The sequence below is a fragment of the Phlebotomus papatasi genome, chromosome 3, assembly GCF_024763615.1.
Source record: "Phlebotomus papatasi isolate M1 chromosome 3, Ppap_2.1, whole genome shotgun sequence".
NCBI lineage: Eukaryota > Metazoa > Arthropoda > Insecta > Diptera > Psychodidae > Phlebotomus > Phlebotomus papatasi.
Genome location: NC_077224.1, coordinates 19,746,668 through 19,763,667, shown reverse-complemented (window position 1 = coordinate 19,763,667; position 17,000 = coordinate 19,746,668). Strand labels below are relative to the sequence as shown.

General features: G+C 37.5%; 1 protein-coding gene across 3 annotated transcripts; it reads right to left on the bottom strand.

Moving 5' to 3' along the window:
- Nucleotides 1-1,462: 1,462 nt before the first annotated feature.
- On the bottom strand, nt 1,463-16,368 carry LOC129806838 (E3 ubiquitin-protein ligase Su(dx)). 3 transcript variants are annotated; one of them, XM_055855626.1, is made up of 7 exons: nt 16,288-16,368; nt 15,350-15,503; nt 9,837-10,561; nt 5,295-6,115; nt 2,967-3,623; nt 2,424-2,622; nt 1,463-2,358 (listed from the first exon to the last, which is right to left on the bottom strand). In XM_055855626.1, exons 2-7 carry the CDS (start codon nt 15,399-15,401, stop codon nt 2,089-2,091), a joined length of 2,724 nt encoding a protein of 907 aa, XP_055711601.1. In that variant the 5' UTR covers nt 15,402-15,503; nt 16,288-16,368; the 3' UTR covers nt 1,463-2,088. The 3 variants fall into 3 exon arrangements, with proteins under 3 accessions (XP_055711601.1, XP_055711602.1, XP_055711603.1); XM_055855627.1 differs by having other exon boundaries at nt 16,213-16,367; XM_055855628.1 differs by having other exon boundaries at nt 16,225-16,367.
- Nucleotides 16,369-17,000: the final 632 nt, after the last annotated feature.

Below are 17,000 nucleotides of genomic sequence, written 5' to 3'. Positions count from 1 at the left end.
AAGTCTTAAAATAAGTTCAATGTTTCAAAATTGAAAATTTCAATTTCAGATTAGGTTTTTAATAGCTAGTAATCGTAATTTTGGAAATTTTAATGCAAATTCAAAAGAAAAATTTTGATTTTCCTTCAAAATAATATTTTCCTCAGAATGTTATAAAACTTCTGAAAAGTACGTTGTGCAATATCATAAATTACTTACCCACTTGCTGAAATTATCATGCAATTTTGGAAAATTTCCACGAAATTTTGCGAAATAAAATATAATTTAAATGAAAATTTGGAAATTTTGGAAACTTTCATGAAATATTGTTCAAAAATGACATAACTGATAAAAAATACTCTTAATTGTAATCACTTACCAAGTTTCTGTAGATAAGGTCTTGAAATTTTGAACATTTTCATGAAATTTTTCGAAATTTCATGTTTCCTCGGTGAAAATGTATGTGAATGATGCGAAAATGATTTGTTTCTTTATGATTTTGTCAATTGTATAAAAATGAGGTTTTGAAACTTTTGAAATGTTTATGGAACTTTATGAAATTTTATGTTTCCCCGGTGAAAATTTGGATAATGAAGCGGAAGTTATTGGATTTTTAATTGTTTGTCAATCCTGCGGAAATTAGGTATTGAAATTTTCAACATTTTTATGAAATTTTATGAAAATCTCATGTTTACTTGTTGAAAATGATTTGATTTGTAGTAATTTGTTTATCACGCAAATAGAAGGTCTTAAAGCAGTCAAATTTTTCATAAAGTTTTGTGAAAATTTCATGTATCATTGGCGAAAATGATCTGATTTATACAAATTTAATAATAGCCTAAAAATGAGGTCTGAGAGCAATCAAATTTGACATGAAATTTAGTGAAATTTTAAGTTTCCTCGGTGAAAATTTGGTTATATTGTACAAAGATTCTTTGTTTGTTTAGTCCTATCGATCGTATGAATATTAGATATTGAAATTTTGAATATTTTCTTGAAATTTTGTGAAAATTTCATGTTTCTTTGGCGAAAATTATCTGATTTGTAGTAATTTATTTATCACGCAAATATAAGGTCTTAATGCACTCAAATTTTTCATGAAATTTTGTGAAATTTTATTTATTTTTATGAAAATAAAAGTAAATTACGTGGATGTAATTCAATCTTGAATAATTTGTAAATCCTGCAGAAATTAGGTTTTGAAACTTTGAATATATTTATGAATCGATCTAAAATAAGGTCTTAAAACATCCGAATTTTTCATGAAATTTTGTGAAATTTTATATTTACTTGATGAAAACGAAAGGCAATGATGTAAAACTGATAAAATTTTTACTAATTTGTCAACCGAGCGAAAATTAGGGATTGAAATTTTGCGAAATTTTACGTTTTTTTTGGTGAAAATGAATGTGAATGATGCGAAAATGATCTTATGAAAATTTCAACGCTGTTTTTTTTTTACTTTCTGAAGAAAAAAAGTAACTTTTTCTTGATAATCGTTTTATTATCTTTATTTTTTTGCTGAGGATTCATGCTTCCTCATAATTTACTCATCCTCTCTCCCTCTCCCTTTCAAGTCAGTGACACAAAAATATTCCCCTTTCAATTTTCTTTTTGCTTTTCACTATTTTATCAACTACTGGGAATTAAAGTTAAAAGGGGTGGCAAATTTTAAAACGTGTTTTTCTTTCTCTTTTAGCAATTTGTAAAAAATAACTTTTGAATTACTTCTTGAGAACTCTAATGAATCAATTTTTTTTTCTAAAAATTTCTTTTTTTTTTTCTTTCACCTAAAATCTAAAAATAATTTGATATTATCACTGATCCCATTTGATCTTCATTCAAACTCTTTCTTTCTTTCTTTCGTGTCTTTTTTTTTAGCCTTTCAAAGCTTACCCTTTAAAATCTCCCCACAAAATATTTTATACACAATTTTTTTTCTTTTTAAAATAAAATTATAACCTTTCTACGATCTTTTTTTTCTTTTTGCTTTAACTATTTATAGCTACAAATATTTTTGCATCATCATTATTCATATCTCACCAGAAACTATTAACAATTATTTACATGAAAAAGGATTAATTATGCACTTACTTGATGAGTGCTTCTCTATTCCTGGCCAAAGCCCTCCGTTTCCTCGATGGCGTAGTTGAGCTTCTCAACGAGTTGGTCGTAGCTCTTGTACGGTGGCAAATCCAGACGATTGAAGCACGTATGCGATCGCGGAAGCCACGTTTCCTTCCCCACCTTTTCAATGCAGAACCTTTGGGGTCCATTGGAGCCCATTAGCTCGGCAAATCCTCCCACGGGCACCCGACACGTCCCCGTTACAAATTGCAGCAATCTGGCACGCTTCTCATTGTCCGTCTCCCTGACAAACTGCCCCCCAAAAATCCCCGTCAATTCCTCCTTTGGCACAAAAAGAGAAAGAAAGATCTTCTTACCTGCCAGAACCACAGAACTTGCTTACTGTTGCGGTTGTAATGCCTGTAGATCGTGTTCCGTTGCCAGTCATCGACATCGATCTCTTGCATTCCGCACAGCATTAGCTCCAGTTCGCGCTCATCAAAGTACTTGAGCCACTCCAGAGGCACCACTTCATTGAAGCCGTCCAGGAATGTCTTAGTCTGCTGCTCGATACCTCTGTTCACCATAATAACGAAATCAGTAAGACATTTCGGATTTTCGCAATCCAGGGAGGGCCAGGCAAGAAGAACGGCCTATCGATGGAAAGGTCTTGACATCGCCTACAACATACTAAAATTTCATCGAAATCGATAAAGCGGACTTCGAGATATTCGACATCGAAATTTCGAAAATGAACTTTTCGATCATAGCGCCCCTAGTGGTGATCACACTAAAAATGTCCGACTGACAAGGTTCAAGCCTAGTCCTTGCCTCCCTGAGATTTTTTAGAGGTGGAATTGGGATTTTCTCTAGGTTAGAGTTCGACAGCTCTAGCCTAGAGCAAAGAGTTCTTCACTTACCTCGTCATTCTCCATTCCGTCATTAGCGTAAGGTACTCTTCCTTATTCTCCTCCGTGACACGTTCTTTATCCCCATTCTCCTTCAGCTCATGATGAATTATCTGCCCTAGCACCTCAAAGTCCACACTGAACCACAGCTCTAGGCCACACTCATCGATGTTATTGTCCCTCACCCAAACCAGAGAATTATAGAATTCCGGATCAATGGACTCAATGTCCTTTGTGGTGAGCTTCTTATTGAGCATCCTCTTGTAGAAGGGCATCGTAAAGCCCGAATAGATAAAGCGTCCATGGTACAGGGCCATTGCAATGAATCTCCCAATAAACTTAAAGTACTGCAGATGATCAGGATTGACGTACGAGGCGGGATTGATCTGCAGACTGTAGTTATTCTTGTTGGCATACTCAAACAGACAGTACATGGGATTGAGAACTTCATGACTCAGCAGGAAGAACCATTCCCTGGATACTCCTCCATAGTCCAGACCCTCTTCTCCCCGGAAGATTATGTACAGCCGCCGACGGAGTTCGTAGGCCGGCAATCGCATAATCTGATGGTAGGAATCCTCAAAGAGCGTCTGACGCGTCATGGTGATCTTAATGTGCGAGGGCAGGGCATTGCTCTGGCACAAATAGCGGAATTGACTGAGTTTCCACCTAGGAATAATTTTTTTTCTCAGTACACTGAATATTTTACACACAAACTTCATTAGGGACTAGGACCGAGACGAGACAGGGACTGCGACATCGATAGAGACCGGGACGGGACAGGGACCGGGACTTGACAGGGACCACCGGGGCAGAGACAGGGATCGGAACGGGATAGGGACCGAGATGTAACAGGGACTGGGACGGGACAGGGACCACCGGGACGGAACAAGGACCATTGAGATGGGAGAGGAACTACCGGGACGGGACATGGACCACCGGGACGAAACAGGGACCATCGGAACGGGACAGGGACCACCGGGACGGAACAATGACCATCGGGACGGGACAGGAACCATCGGGACGGGACAGGGACCAGGACAGGACAAGGACCACCAGGATGGGGCAGGAAGCACCACGATGGGACAGAACTGAATAGGACGAGACGAGACGAGATGGGAGCTAGTCGGGACAGAACCGAAACAGTATAGACACCGGGACGGAACTGGGACAGGGATCGGAACGGGACAGGGACCGGGACGAGACAGGGACCACCGGGACAGAGACAGGGATCGGAATGGGATAGGGACCGAGATGTAACAAGGGACCGGGACGGGACAGGAATCACTGGGACGAAACAAGGACCATCGGGACGGGACAGGGACTACCGGGATGGGACAGAGACTACCGGAACGGGACAGAGACCAAGACAGAACAAGGACCACTGGGACGCGACAGGGACCACCGGTATGGGACAGAACTGGATAAAACGGGACGAAACAATACGGGAGCTAATTGGAAAGGGACCGAAACTGGATAAGGACTAGGACGGGAAAGGGACGAAGACGGGACAGGGACCGGGACGGGACAGGGATAGGGACCGCGACGGGACAAGGACCACCGGGACAGAGACAGGGATCGGAACGGGATAGGGATCTAGATGTAACAGGGACCGGGATGGGACAGGGACCACCAGAACGGAACAAGGACCATCGGGACTGGACATGGACTACCGGGATGGGACAGGGACTACCGGTATGGGACAGAACTGGATAAAACGGGACGAAACGAGACGGGAACTAATAGGAAAGGGACCAAAACTAGATAAGGACCGGGACAAGACAGGGACCGAAACGGGAAAGGGACCGGTACGGGACAGGGACCATCAGAACGGGACAGGGACTATCGGGATGGGACAGGGACCACCGCGACGGGACAGGAACCACCGGAATGGGACAGAACTGAATAGGAAGAGACGAGACGAGACGGGAGCTAGTCGGGACAGAACCAAAACGGGATAAGGACCGTAACGGGACAGGGATCGGAACGGGACAGGGAACGGAACAGGACAAGGACCGGAACGGGACAGGGAACGGAACAGGACAAGGACCAGAACGGGACAGGGATCACCAGGACGGAACAGGAACCATCGGGATGGGACAGAGACCAGGATAGGATAAAGAATACCGGGACGGGACAGGGACCAGGACAGGACAAGAACTGGATAGGACGGGGCGAAACGAGACGGGAGCTAGTCGGGACGGGACCGAAACGAGACAAGACATGACAAGAAAGGATGAGACAGAACCGGAAGGGACACCGAAATAGGACAGCACGAGTCGGATTGGTAATTCAAGGGATCGAGACGGGACGGGACCTTATTTTCAGCATAGCACTAACCTGAATGAGCGCTCGTAGGCCCTCGGGACACCATAGACTCCCTTTCCGCCGGTCTTCTGGGCAGCTCCTGGCCTTGGATCCTCAAAGGTCGTCCTCCTTGTGTTGTGATCCACAAAGAATCGCTCTCCATTGACAGTATACCGGATCTCCCAGCCTGGTGGCAGGGGACCTTCACTCATGAGACTCACCTCCTGACCCTGAGTCCTCGGATCCTCCCACTGAGTCGTGCGATTCTTGTGATTGACATAGTACACCCGATTGTCCGGCTGTACCCTCTTCTCCCATCCATCCGGCAATGGACCCAGTCCATCATCTTCTTCCTGTGCCGCAGCTCCAGCCTGGGGCATTCCTGCCCCAGCACCAGCAGCTGCCGGCGTATACAGGAACCTCTGATTGCCCTGAGCCACAACATGTGCCCTCTGGCCCTGCCAGTGCTGGAAGTGCTGCAGGCGTTCAGTGTTCGGCCGTTGCCACGTTGTAGTCCGGGTATTGTGATCGACATAGTAAACCCTCCCACGTGGATCTCGTCGGATCTCCCAGCCCAGTGGCAGGGGAGTGGGCTTCTCCCAGTACGTGGAACGCGTATTGTGGTCAACATAGTACCTGCGTCCGTACTGATCGAAGCGAATCTCCCAGCCGACGGGCAGAGGTTCATCCTCGCTCGTCGTCTGCGATGCTACGAGTTGCTGATCTGTCGAATTGGACACCGGAGCCGGACTGCCTCCATTTACGAGGGCGGTTGACGCTGCTCCAGGATTATTACCGGCAGAACCGGAGGCTCCATTCATGGCCATGCTAGGACTTCCTTGGGTCGGATAGCTCTGCAAAGGAATGGTTTAGTGTGAAGAAAAACGCCTATTATTTGATTCCTTTGATTCTGTTTGACCGAATTTGATAACTAAAAGCGTTTTGAAGTACTAACATCTGGCAACTGTTCTCAATCTTCAAAAAACTGTTCTCAAATTGTAAAAAACTGTTCTCAATAAAACCATAAACGAATATAGGATTACGAGACTAGAATAAGTCTAAATTTTAGTTGGAATTATGAATAAATCCGTCGCTTCTTGTAATCTAGAACATTATCTTGTTTAGAATTTTCAATATTGCTCCAAATTCCAAGTAAATAATTTCATCTAAAGTCCATTAAGAATCATTTGGGCTGAAACGAATGGTTTAATAGAGCCACAATCATAAAGATGCCAAGATTAGATTTATGAAACCCTTTCACTGAATCATTATAATCCTTTTAGAAATTATATTTCCTTCATCGCTCTCTCTCCCTCTAAATTATTTCACCCTGAAAATTAATTAATCCGTTCCAAACCTTTCTGAGAGCCCTCAGACGTAAAACCATTTTTCCTGGCGTTTCCTGTGTGAACTTTTGCTCGAAAATCCTCTCCACAAAAGACAAAGAGGAATTTCGAAATTGCACTGAATCAACCTCAGAGATAAATTTTCAATGTTGTCTATCACCAAAATCGATAAAGATTGATTGAAACTCCTAAACAAAGTCTCTGCAACAATTATTTTAAACATAAAAACCACAAAATTTTATTTTGTCAATTCTTTCAGGATCTTCACAAAATAAATAATTAAAAAAAGGCAAAATTGCCAAATTAGAGCCCTCCCTTGGCTATTTGTACACTGATTTGATGATGTGCAAATGAAAATAAAATGAGACTTTATTCACCTGACAACTTACAAGGCTTATCTTATCTCTGTAGCGCAGATTAAATTGACAAACTCTGATAGCAGCAATGACAATATTTCGCAAAAAAGAGAAGCACTTTCCACAAGTGAAAATTGCAGAGTAAAATGATGATGTAAAAATTGTTTCGTGGGAAATTCATTGATTTTTCCAGTCGATGCCAATGCGTGTGACAGTGAACTTGCATAGAGAGAATGTCCATCAATAAGTTAATAAATTGCTCTGAAGAGGGGCATTTTCACTCGGAAAGAACAGGTGAGAAATGCTCTAGCAAAAGGTTTGAAAGGCAAATGAAATTTTCAATGGAAAACAAGAAAAATCTGGAATAATATTGTTGGAAATTTAAAATAAAGTTTAGAAGAAATATTCGTGAATTTTCAATAAACCTAGCTGATTTTTTTGACTAAAAACTTGAGAACTCAAAATTGAGAACAGTTGCTAGCGCCACTCGCGGGAGAACACAGTGCCCTCATGCGGAGGAAATTATTTTCATGAATCTTTCTACTTATCCTTCGCATAAAATTCCAGATTAAATCAGAATAATTTGAAATGTTTTAATAAATAACATTCATGCATATTTTTAAAATTGATTTACTTATAATAAAAAATATTTTATTATTACATATAATTTTTTAAATCATTTTCTGAGAAAAGGTATTTTTTAATGTTATTCAAAAATGAATTTCAAAATAACAATATTTCTTTTCTAACTTTTAATATTATTTTGTAAAATTTAACAAATGGAATAAAATTGTAAATTCAGCGAGGAAAATTTAACAAAATGTCGAGAACTAAAAATTGAGAACAGTTACACTAACGCCACTCACGGGAAAATACAGAGCCCTCATGCGGAGGAAATCATTTTCCAGGAAAATGGAACTATTTAGTTCAGATTCTCTCGATATTTGTGCATGAATTTTTCAAAATTAAAAAGTAAATAAAATAAAAATAAAACTCCAAATTAAAATCAAATCAATTTAAAATGTTCTGTAAATTAAGAACTTTGATAAAAAATTATACTCCCTCCGTTCCGAATTCGGTAAATATCGATTTCTAAAAAACTATCTTAGAATTTTTTGTAATTTTCAAATTATTTCGCAAAATTTAATTAATCAAACTCCTTTAAATTTAACGAGAAAATTGCCAGAAAAAGCTTGAGAACTCAAAATTGAGAACAGTTACACTAACGTCACTCACGGGAAAATACAGAGTCCTCATGCGGAGGAAATAATTTTTCAGTAAAATGGAACCATCCAAATTAGATTCTCTCGACGTTAGTACATGATTTTTTAAAATTAAAAAATAAATAAATTAATTAAATTAAAATAAAATTCCAAATTTAAATCAAATCAATTGAAAATGTTCTATCAATTAAACACTTAGATAAGAATTTGCAATAAATTCACAACCTTTATTCAATATTTGTGCATATTTTTAAAACTTATTTATTGAAATAAAAATAAAATGATATTATTATTTCTTAAAATATCGATTTTTAAAAAACAATTTTAGAACCTTTTTTGTAATTTTCAAATTATTTAGCAAAATTTAATTAATCGATCTGCTATAAATGTAAAGATAAAAAATAACAAAAGCTTGAGAACTTAAAATTGAGAACAGTTGCTAGCGCCACTTGTTGGAGAAAACACTGCCCTCTTGCGGAAAAAATCATTCTCAGTGAAAATGAAGTCATTTAGCTTCTCTTGCGATAAAAAGAGTGAAAACTTGCGGAATATTGAAGCTACGAAGTGATATTTGTCAAGAAATCCCAGACCTTCCCAATGAATCCAAATTTGTCCAAATCGATTATTAAATAGGCTTTCAAGAGGTCTTTCACGGCGTTATCACACTTGCACATTAAAATTTTAATGTGATTCACATTAATTGTCGCTTTTGAGCGTCTAAATATGTTATTTGTGTCTTTGAGTCACTTAATATTTGGGGTTTTTCTATTTATTGATAAAGAAGGGGACTTGGCCTGCAAAAATAAGTTTAAATTTACCTAAAGCATAAATATTTTTCACATTAAAAAATTAAAGAGAAAATCGCATTAATTTTTCGCATTAATGCTACAAATCTATTTATATCAAATTTTGCGGGCCAAGTCTACCTTTTTATCAACAAATAGATCAAATTTTGAATATACAATGATTCAAACACACAAATTACACATTTGGACTCTCACCAGTGGCAATTAATGTGAATCATATTAAAATTTTAATGCGCAAGTGTGATAACACAGTTAAACTTTGACCTTGGAAAACTATTAGGAATGACTCAAGGGCACTTTCGTATAAATAAAAGATTGTGAAAAGGGTAAAGAAATTCTGTAAAATAATTCGCAAGATATTTATGGTGTATTCAATTTATATTAAGGACTTTGACCATTTTACTTTGACTTTGGAATTTTGACATTTTATTTCTAAAATCGGGTTTCTATCGATTAAATTTTCTTCCTGTTGAAAAGCCTCAAATGCACTTTAACTCTAATAAACTTGAGGTTCATTTCAAACCAAGCTACAAGAGCTAAGATACTTCACTTTGAATTTAAGAAAACCTTGTTTTGTCTATAGCGCTACTAGCGGTGATTTTCCGAACTTTCAATGTTCTAGAATTTATTGATTTTTAATCCCTTAAAAAATCAATCAATCCTAAAAATTCGGAAGGAGAAAACTGTCCAAAAAAGTCATTTAAATGATAGTATTCATTTTATCACATTTCCATTGCACACTTGGGCAAAGTTTGAGCCCAATCAGATGACATAAAATTTCGAGGAAATTGCAAAAGTTCAAAAAATCTGAAAAAAAATGTCAGGTAATAGCAAAGACACTCACCGGAAGGGCAGCAGCTGCTGGAACTGAGAGAACTGATCCATTTGGCTGACTACTTGCCGGAACGATGGCATTCTCCCAGTTCATTCCACTATTCCTCCTCACAGTTCCAGCTGAGGAGCTTGTAGTATGCGCCGTTGTCCCATTGGAGGCCGTATGTTCCGGCGAGAAGGAAACTGTCCTCAGGGATTCACTAATACTGCTCGGGGAGGCATTTGCAGCACTCGTAGTCACACTCCGGAGACGCTGTCTCGCCCTAACACCCCCATTCAGTACACTACTCCTGCCCCCACTCGTCGATGTCTCCCCATTGACCCCCGAACTGCCCCCATTCGTGATCACAACACTCTTCATATCAATCTTCAGGCCATTCAGCACCGTCACTAGTTCCCCGCTCTTATTCTGCCGCGCTTCCGGTGACTTTGACGTCACCAGGAGATCCATCGTCAACTCCAGATTCTCACAGCGTCCATTGTAGTGCTGCAGAATCTGACCCAGACTCAGTGTTTGCTCCCCAATGAGCACATCCTTCCGGAAACTCGAATGGTCCAGCACCTTGAACTGCAGCGTCGAATTTGGCGTCACCAGCACCGTAAACTCCTCATTCCACTTCGGCAGATATGTATTCTTCACAAATTCCGTCTTCCGGATACTCTTGCTGTCCACTGACAGCTCCACATAGGGATTGGGCTTGAGGAAGCCAACATTCCGCAGAGTGGCTTGTTCCACTGCGAGAAAAAAAGAGAGGTAACCAAAGAGAAGAGCTAAGTGCCCAGAAGACTTTTGATAGACACGTCCGAGAACGTGAATAACATTTCGAGAGATATTTTCTATTGAGAGAACTTGAAATATTCTAATTCTGATCCGTGATCGTGACTCAGAATCTTTCTGTTTGTCACTCTCGCAACGCAACATTGATTCCACCGAGGGGTTAATAAGCTAAGCATACACATTATGATGAAATCATTAAAAAATGATTATTCCTATTACTTCCAAAAATGTGATAATTAAATTATTTAAAAGTATTCATTCCTATTAGTCAAAAGAATAAGCCGGAATTACCTGCTCCCCTCCAATTTCGACCGATTTAGAGATCGCCTTTGATTTAATTAATTTCGATTTAAAGAGATTGCAACTGCTTAAAAAACCTTTCAAATGAAATTAAACTTGCCACAAACAGTTAAAAAATACGCTTCCTAGAACCCTTTAACTTATGACCTTTCAAAAATGTTTAAAGGAATTTTTCAAGGTCAAAGTCTCGGACAAAAGTTCGTTTAGATAACTTCTAAAATAATATCGGAAAATAAGCAAAAAAAAATCTTCAAATCATTTTCAGGGAGGATAGATAAATGCCATTGTAATGCCATATATGTCGTTAAAACTGAACGAAGAAATGGGGATACATAACAGGCTCAATCGGAGCCCTGAATGCTTCGGATTCCCAAAAAAAAGGGGTGGCAAAGCGTCCCAGGCTTTGCGAAATGCTCGAACTCGTGACTTAAATGATATGTACAGTAGACTCTCGCTAATTCGGCTCTTTTAAGATCGGGCTACTTTTTAATTCAATCGGCAGTTAAATTCGAAAAACTTTTTTTTGACATTTTTCAAGTTTGATTATGATTATCGAATCAAGCAAATATCCTTAAATTTGCCATGGTTTGTTTTAGTTATGATGTTATTTTGCATTAAAGGTCTTCTTGAAAGTATGTGAAATTAATTTGAGTATACAAAAAATCGTTGCATTTCAAACAGTTTGATTTCCGAATTTCTCTCTAATTCGGGTGACATTTCGGTCCTAAATGCCCGAATTTGAGAGAGTCTGCTGTCTACATCAAAACTACTTTCGCATCATTTACCATTTACCGGTTCTCAAACGATTTGAACCGATTCATAAATCACTCAAAAGATTCTCCAAAATTGTTTAAAAAGCAATAGAATTGATTGATTGATCAATAGAATTGATCCAAAAATGAAAAAAATCGCACGACGCGTTTTCGAGCAATCCCAAAAAACATGGTTTTTGGTGGGGAAGGGGAGGGGTGGGGAAAAATTAGAGGCATGCGAACGATCCTTGGGTCGACTTATGGGGGGTCCCCCGATGGTCCCAAGTCGCTATCTCTTACCGTTTGGCCTCTAGAGCTGACGACAGCCGGACGGACAAACGGACAAACAGCGTGACGACATTTCTCTCAGTAATCGTCTGAAACGCAAAGATTTTGTTGACAAAAGTGGTCTCCGGTGGAAGGTGGAAATTTTGGGGGCATGAAAAAATCGAGGGATTATAAATATATACTGCTCCTTCCGTAGAGTTCGAGCAGTAAATAGTTCCTAATAAAATTTTCGTGATGATCACCCAGAAGAATTGGTCTTAGAAACGTCCGAAATATTATATATCGGAAAATTAAAAAAAAAATTCAGACCCGCCTTAGATATTTTAATTTAATTTAATTTTAATTTATTTAAAAAATCCACAACAAATAGAGTACAACCCTCTTACAATCGCGTGGCAAGAAAAAGAGTTTAAAAAGAAAAAGGAAAAAAAAACACAGAAAAAAGGAAAGAAAATAATTAATAATAGGAAAAAGAGAAAAAAAGAAAAAAATATATATAAACTAATCAGCTAAGCCCAGTTTGGAAATGTTTCTGAATCGCCCGTTGAGAGCTACGTGCCTCACGGGGAAGGGAATTATATAAGGCAACTCCTTTTACAAAAAGAGTGCGGTAAAAAAGATCTTGCTCCGCCCTAGGCACCAAATATCCTCCAAATATATCGTCGACTGCAACACCGAATGTCGTAACTGCATTTTGACAACATTTTAAAAGATTAAATTCATTTTCAATCATTTAATTCTCAAAGGTAAGCCCTAAATGGGCAGACATCATGTTGTAATTTTTCAGAATATGCAAAGACCATGTCACATATAAGATTAATGCCTCTCTCTCATCTCTCGTTTAGCTTGAAAACTGACCGAATCACAGTTGGCACGCATGCAAAATTTCACGAATTGCCTGTAATATGATTCAGCAGAAAGCAATTAATACGAACAGTACTATCTTACTCATCGTGTTACACTCAGTCCCGGCATTATGCACTTCGGGATTATGCACCTGACGGGATTATGCACATACAATTATGCAAGTTTGCCTACCATTGGGAGTCAATTTATGAAATCATTTTTGAAATACGCCTGAATGTATTGCGACGCGGGAAATTTGAAAACATTTTGCTACTTTTTCAAAATAGGACTTTAATTTCTTTTAATAAGTTAATTTTTTAAAATATTCTAACCATTTATTGAAGAACTCTGGCCAAAACTACTGTTTGTTAATGCATTTCTATTAAAAAGTTAAATCTTTTTGTTTTGACTACTTTTACTCTGCACGAAATTCGTTCTACGACCGATAGTATCGATTTGCGAGTACGCAAATTTTCTCGATGCATAATACCATTTCACGCGTTTTTTTCGGTTCCGAAAATGTGCATAATCCCGGGACTGAGTGTACCTCGGGAATCATTCCAAATTATCTAAATATGCCCTAGAAAATTTAAAAGTAGACATTACCTGGCTTGCTATAAAAGCCGAAACGTTTGGTTGCCATACCGAAACATCAAAGTACTATTCAATATTCTTCTTCTAGAATAACGCTATAAATAGTTACCTAAGACTGCTAATGGTCTCTACAGACTAGAGCAATTTATGTCTATATTGAAGAGCTTTTCCTATAGGTAATAATCTTCAATATGGACATAAATTTCTCTACTGTATAGAGGCCATAAGGCTATTTTTCTTTTCAATATTCAACTGTTGCATGCTACATTTCTTCTTATTTATCATTATTTCAAAACAAAACAAATAACGACGGTGTGACACTTTTTTTTTGATAAAATTAATGAAAAAAAGAATAATTCAAAGAAATATTTTGTATTTTGGAAAATTGTCGTAACTTCCACAATTTCCTTAAATTTAAGTTACGATTTAAAGGTGACAAATAATTTCACAGTAAATATTTAAAATCTATTTCGAGAAAAAAGAAAAAAAATTAAAGAAAAATCTGCTATTGCAAGGCACACAATAGATTCAGGGTGATCCTCGAGAATATTTAGCCCGTAAAATTTGACAGTAGAGGATTAGGTAAAGAAAATTTATGCAAAGGACCTTTAAATCAGTGATCGCAAGCCCTCTGTGCATGACAGTTTGGGATAAATCCTTAATGCCAAATTTTGCAGGGTAAATATTCTCGAGAATCAGCCTAAGTTTATTTAAACCATAAGATAGGGTAATTTAGAATCATGTCTATTTTGGAATTTTAAGATTTTCTCACTATTTCAGATGGTCCAAGAATAAGGGCAGAATCACATTGACAATAAAATGCTCGCCGTAGCCTCACCGTATTTTTAAGAAGAAATTAAGCTAAATTGAAAATTTCGTGTGATGAAAATTTGTCAAAAGGAAGTTACGACAAATGCTGAATTAACTGACATTATGTTCACAAAGTTACCTAGACAGGTAAATTAAATACTTCCAAGATTTTTTTCTTTGTTTTTTTTTTAAGAAAGTTGTAAAGATTTGGCTGTTTCAAGTTAAAAATTCTACAGAGTAACTTCAATAGTGTAAACACCTACGAAAATTAAAATTCTACAGTAAAAAAACTGTAAGTATTTTTTTTTTAACTGCAGAATCTTAAATGTAATGTGTTTACACTATCGAAGTTTCTCCGTATAAAATAGATTAAAACATCAATTCAAGTTCTTATTCGCTTCCGATTAATTCAAGATATTTGACACTTACTTTTTGACTGTTTTTAGGCAATTAAATATTATTTAAAAAAAAATCTGAGGAGATTTAATAAAATAATAAAGTAAAAATGCAAAAGAATAAAAAATCTTTAAAAAGTCATTGAACGTGAGATAAAAAAAAACTGATAAATTTATTGCCGATGGAAATCTGTGCACTCAAAATCCTTATCTCCCAATGCAAATTAACAAAGAAAATTCCATGTCATTAACCCCTCGGCATTTCCAACCTCGTCATTTGCAGTCATTATCGAAAATTCAGCCTTTTTCCACCTTTACCGCGCGAACTCAATAATCTCAATTCAGCGTGACTTTAGACGCAAAATATTGCAATAAAAACATTTTTTTTTAAATAGCGTCCAAATGGAAGCGCAAGAGGTGAATTATGTAAGAAACGAAACAGAGCGGCAATTGATGGTTTTTCCAGAGGAATCTCCAGACCCACGAAAATTCATTTCACTCCTCTTCGTGCCTCTGGGCCATTTCCATCTCCCCCAATGCCACACGACACTTTCCACTCTCTGATTTTCATTTTAATTATTAATTATTTTAGTCTTGTCGTCAGTCTACTCATCTTTGGACTTTTTTTTCCTGTCTTTAGGCTTCTGAAGGTATTTTTTTTTGAGAACCTTTTTTCTTGGAATTTTTGCGTTTGAGAAAGTGACGGAGGTGAGAAAATTCTGAGAATTTTTTTGGGCAGAAGAAATTGTTGAAAACTTACATGTTACACTGAGTTGATGGAATACAGCTCGGTTTCCTGAACTCTCTGCCATCCTTGAAGCTCTCTTCCTGGCGTTTTATTCCTTTCCTGGACACACTTTTTTATCCCTATACACTCATTTTTTCCTTGGTCAAAATCACTCAACAAATTGCACCTAAAATGCCCACAAAAAACCTATAAGAAATCCTTTCCGGATGCACTCTTCGGTGGTTTTGCGACTGAAATTGGTTCTATGGGAGGCCTCTGTGGCTGTGGTGTGGGTGGAAGTGATTCTGGGCAATCTTATCAGTGCCAAAAGCTCTTATCTACCTCCAACAGCCCAATGAGTGTCTCACTGAAGCACGTCAATAGAGATAGTAGAGGAAATTGGGGAGATTTTGGGACAAACTCTCTAACCTTGGGGACGAGAATCTTCCAGGAGAAAGATTACCTTGGAAAAGAAGGAGAAGAAGTCTTCCTGGACCTGAGAAAACCCACGAATTTCAACATAAATCCAATTAATTTTAAAATTTTCTCAGAAATTGATTAAGAACATGAACAGAAGCCACAATAACGTCAAGCAGGAAGTTAATTAAACCCAGGGAATCTCTGAGGGATCCTCCGGAATGTCAGTGGAAGGGGTGACTCAGTCACAGCAGGTGGTTTTCCCTTGGAAACAGCTTTCAATCACCAAGAATCTTACAGAAATCGATCAATGTCTCCCTATAGGGTTTCCCCCGAGTTTCCCACGGCTCTGAGTAGGTGTTCAGAGGGATTTTGGGAGGAAAATAGAGAGAAAATTTGAAGAAAATTCTGACACTTCAGAGAGGGTGAAATGTCAACAGAGAAAAATTCCCAAAAACACCAATTTCACGCAATTCCACCTGGATTTTCACATTTCACTCGTCAGAAGGGATCTTCTGGAGTCACTTGGGATGTTTTCTTCAACTCTCACTCACTTATTTGCTTGGAAAATTGAGAAAAATCTGAGAGAAAAACTCCCAGTGTCACTCACTTTTTGACAGATTTTGTTTGAATTCACCTCATCGACATCTCATCGATTCCTATATTCACCTCGACAAATTTCCACCACTAAACTCTTTTACGCGGGAAATTTAAATCTGTTAACAGAAAGTCAAAATTTGAGAAATAAAAAAAAAACAAATAAAACTCTACTTTGATCTTGAGAAAATTTAAAAAAAATGCTTAGAAATGAAAAAAAAGAAAAAATGCTATATTGTATAGTCCTGTTTCTTATATATTATGTTACCTGGGCATCAATCAATAAATTATTATTGTTATTATTATTAGAAAAAGTAAAAAATGTAAATTAAATTAAAATTCGAATCATCTTTGCGGTCTTTGTGTACTGATAATTTAACAAATTTAGTTTAAATTAATCACTGAAAAATTAATTTTTGATCTTTCTATATTTTTCTCAATCCTTGCATATCTTAAAAAAATTATAAAAAAATTAAAAGGGACTTTTCTGACTTCATTTTATTGGGATAATTCTGAAAAAATCCTAACCGAAAGTAGTAAAATCGTAATTAATTTTTTTTCTAATACAAAAGCCAAGATGATTGCATTTAATTATACAATAAAAAATATAGTAGTTTATCGCTTTCATCGTTTTCAAAGAAAATCTTACGTTTAACACCTATATTCCTTC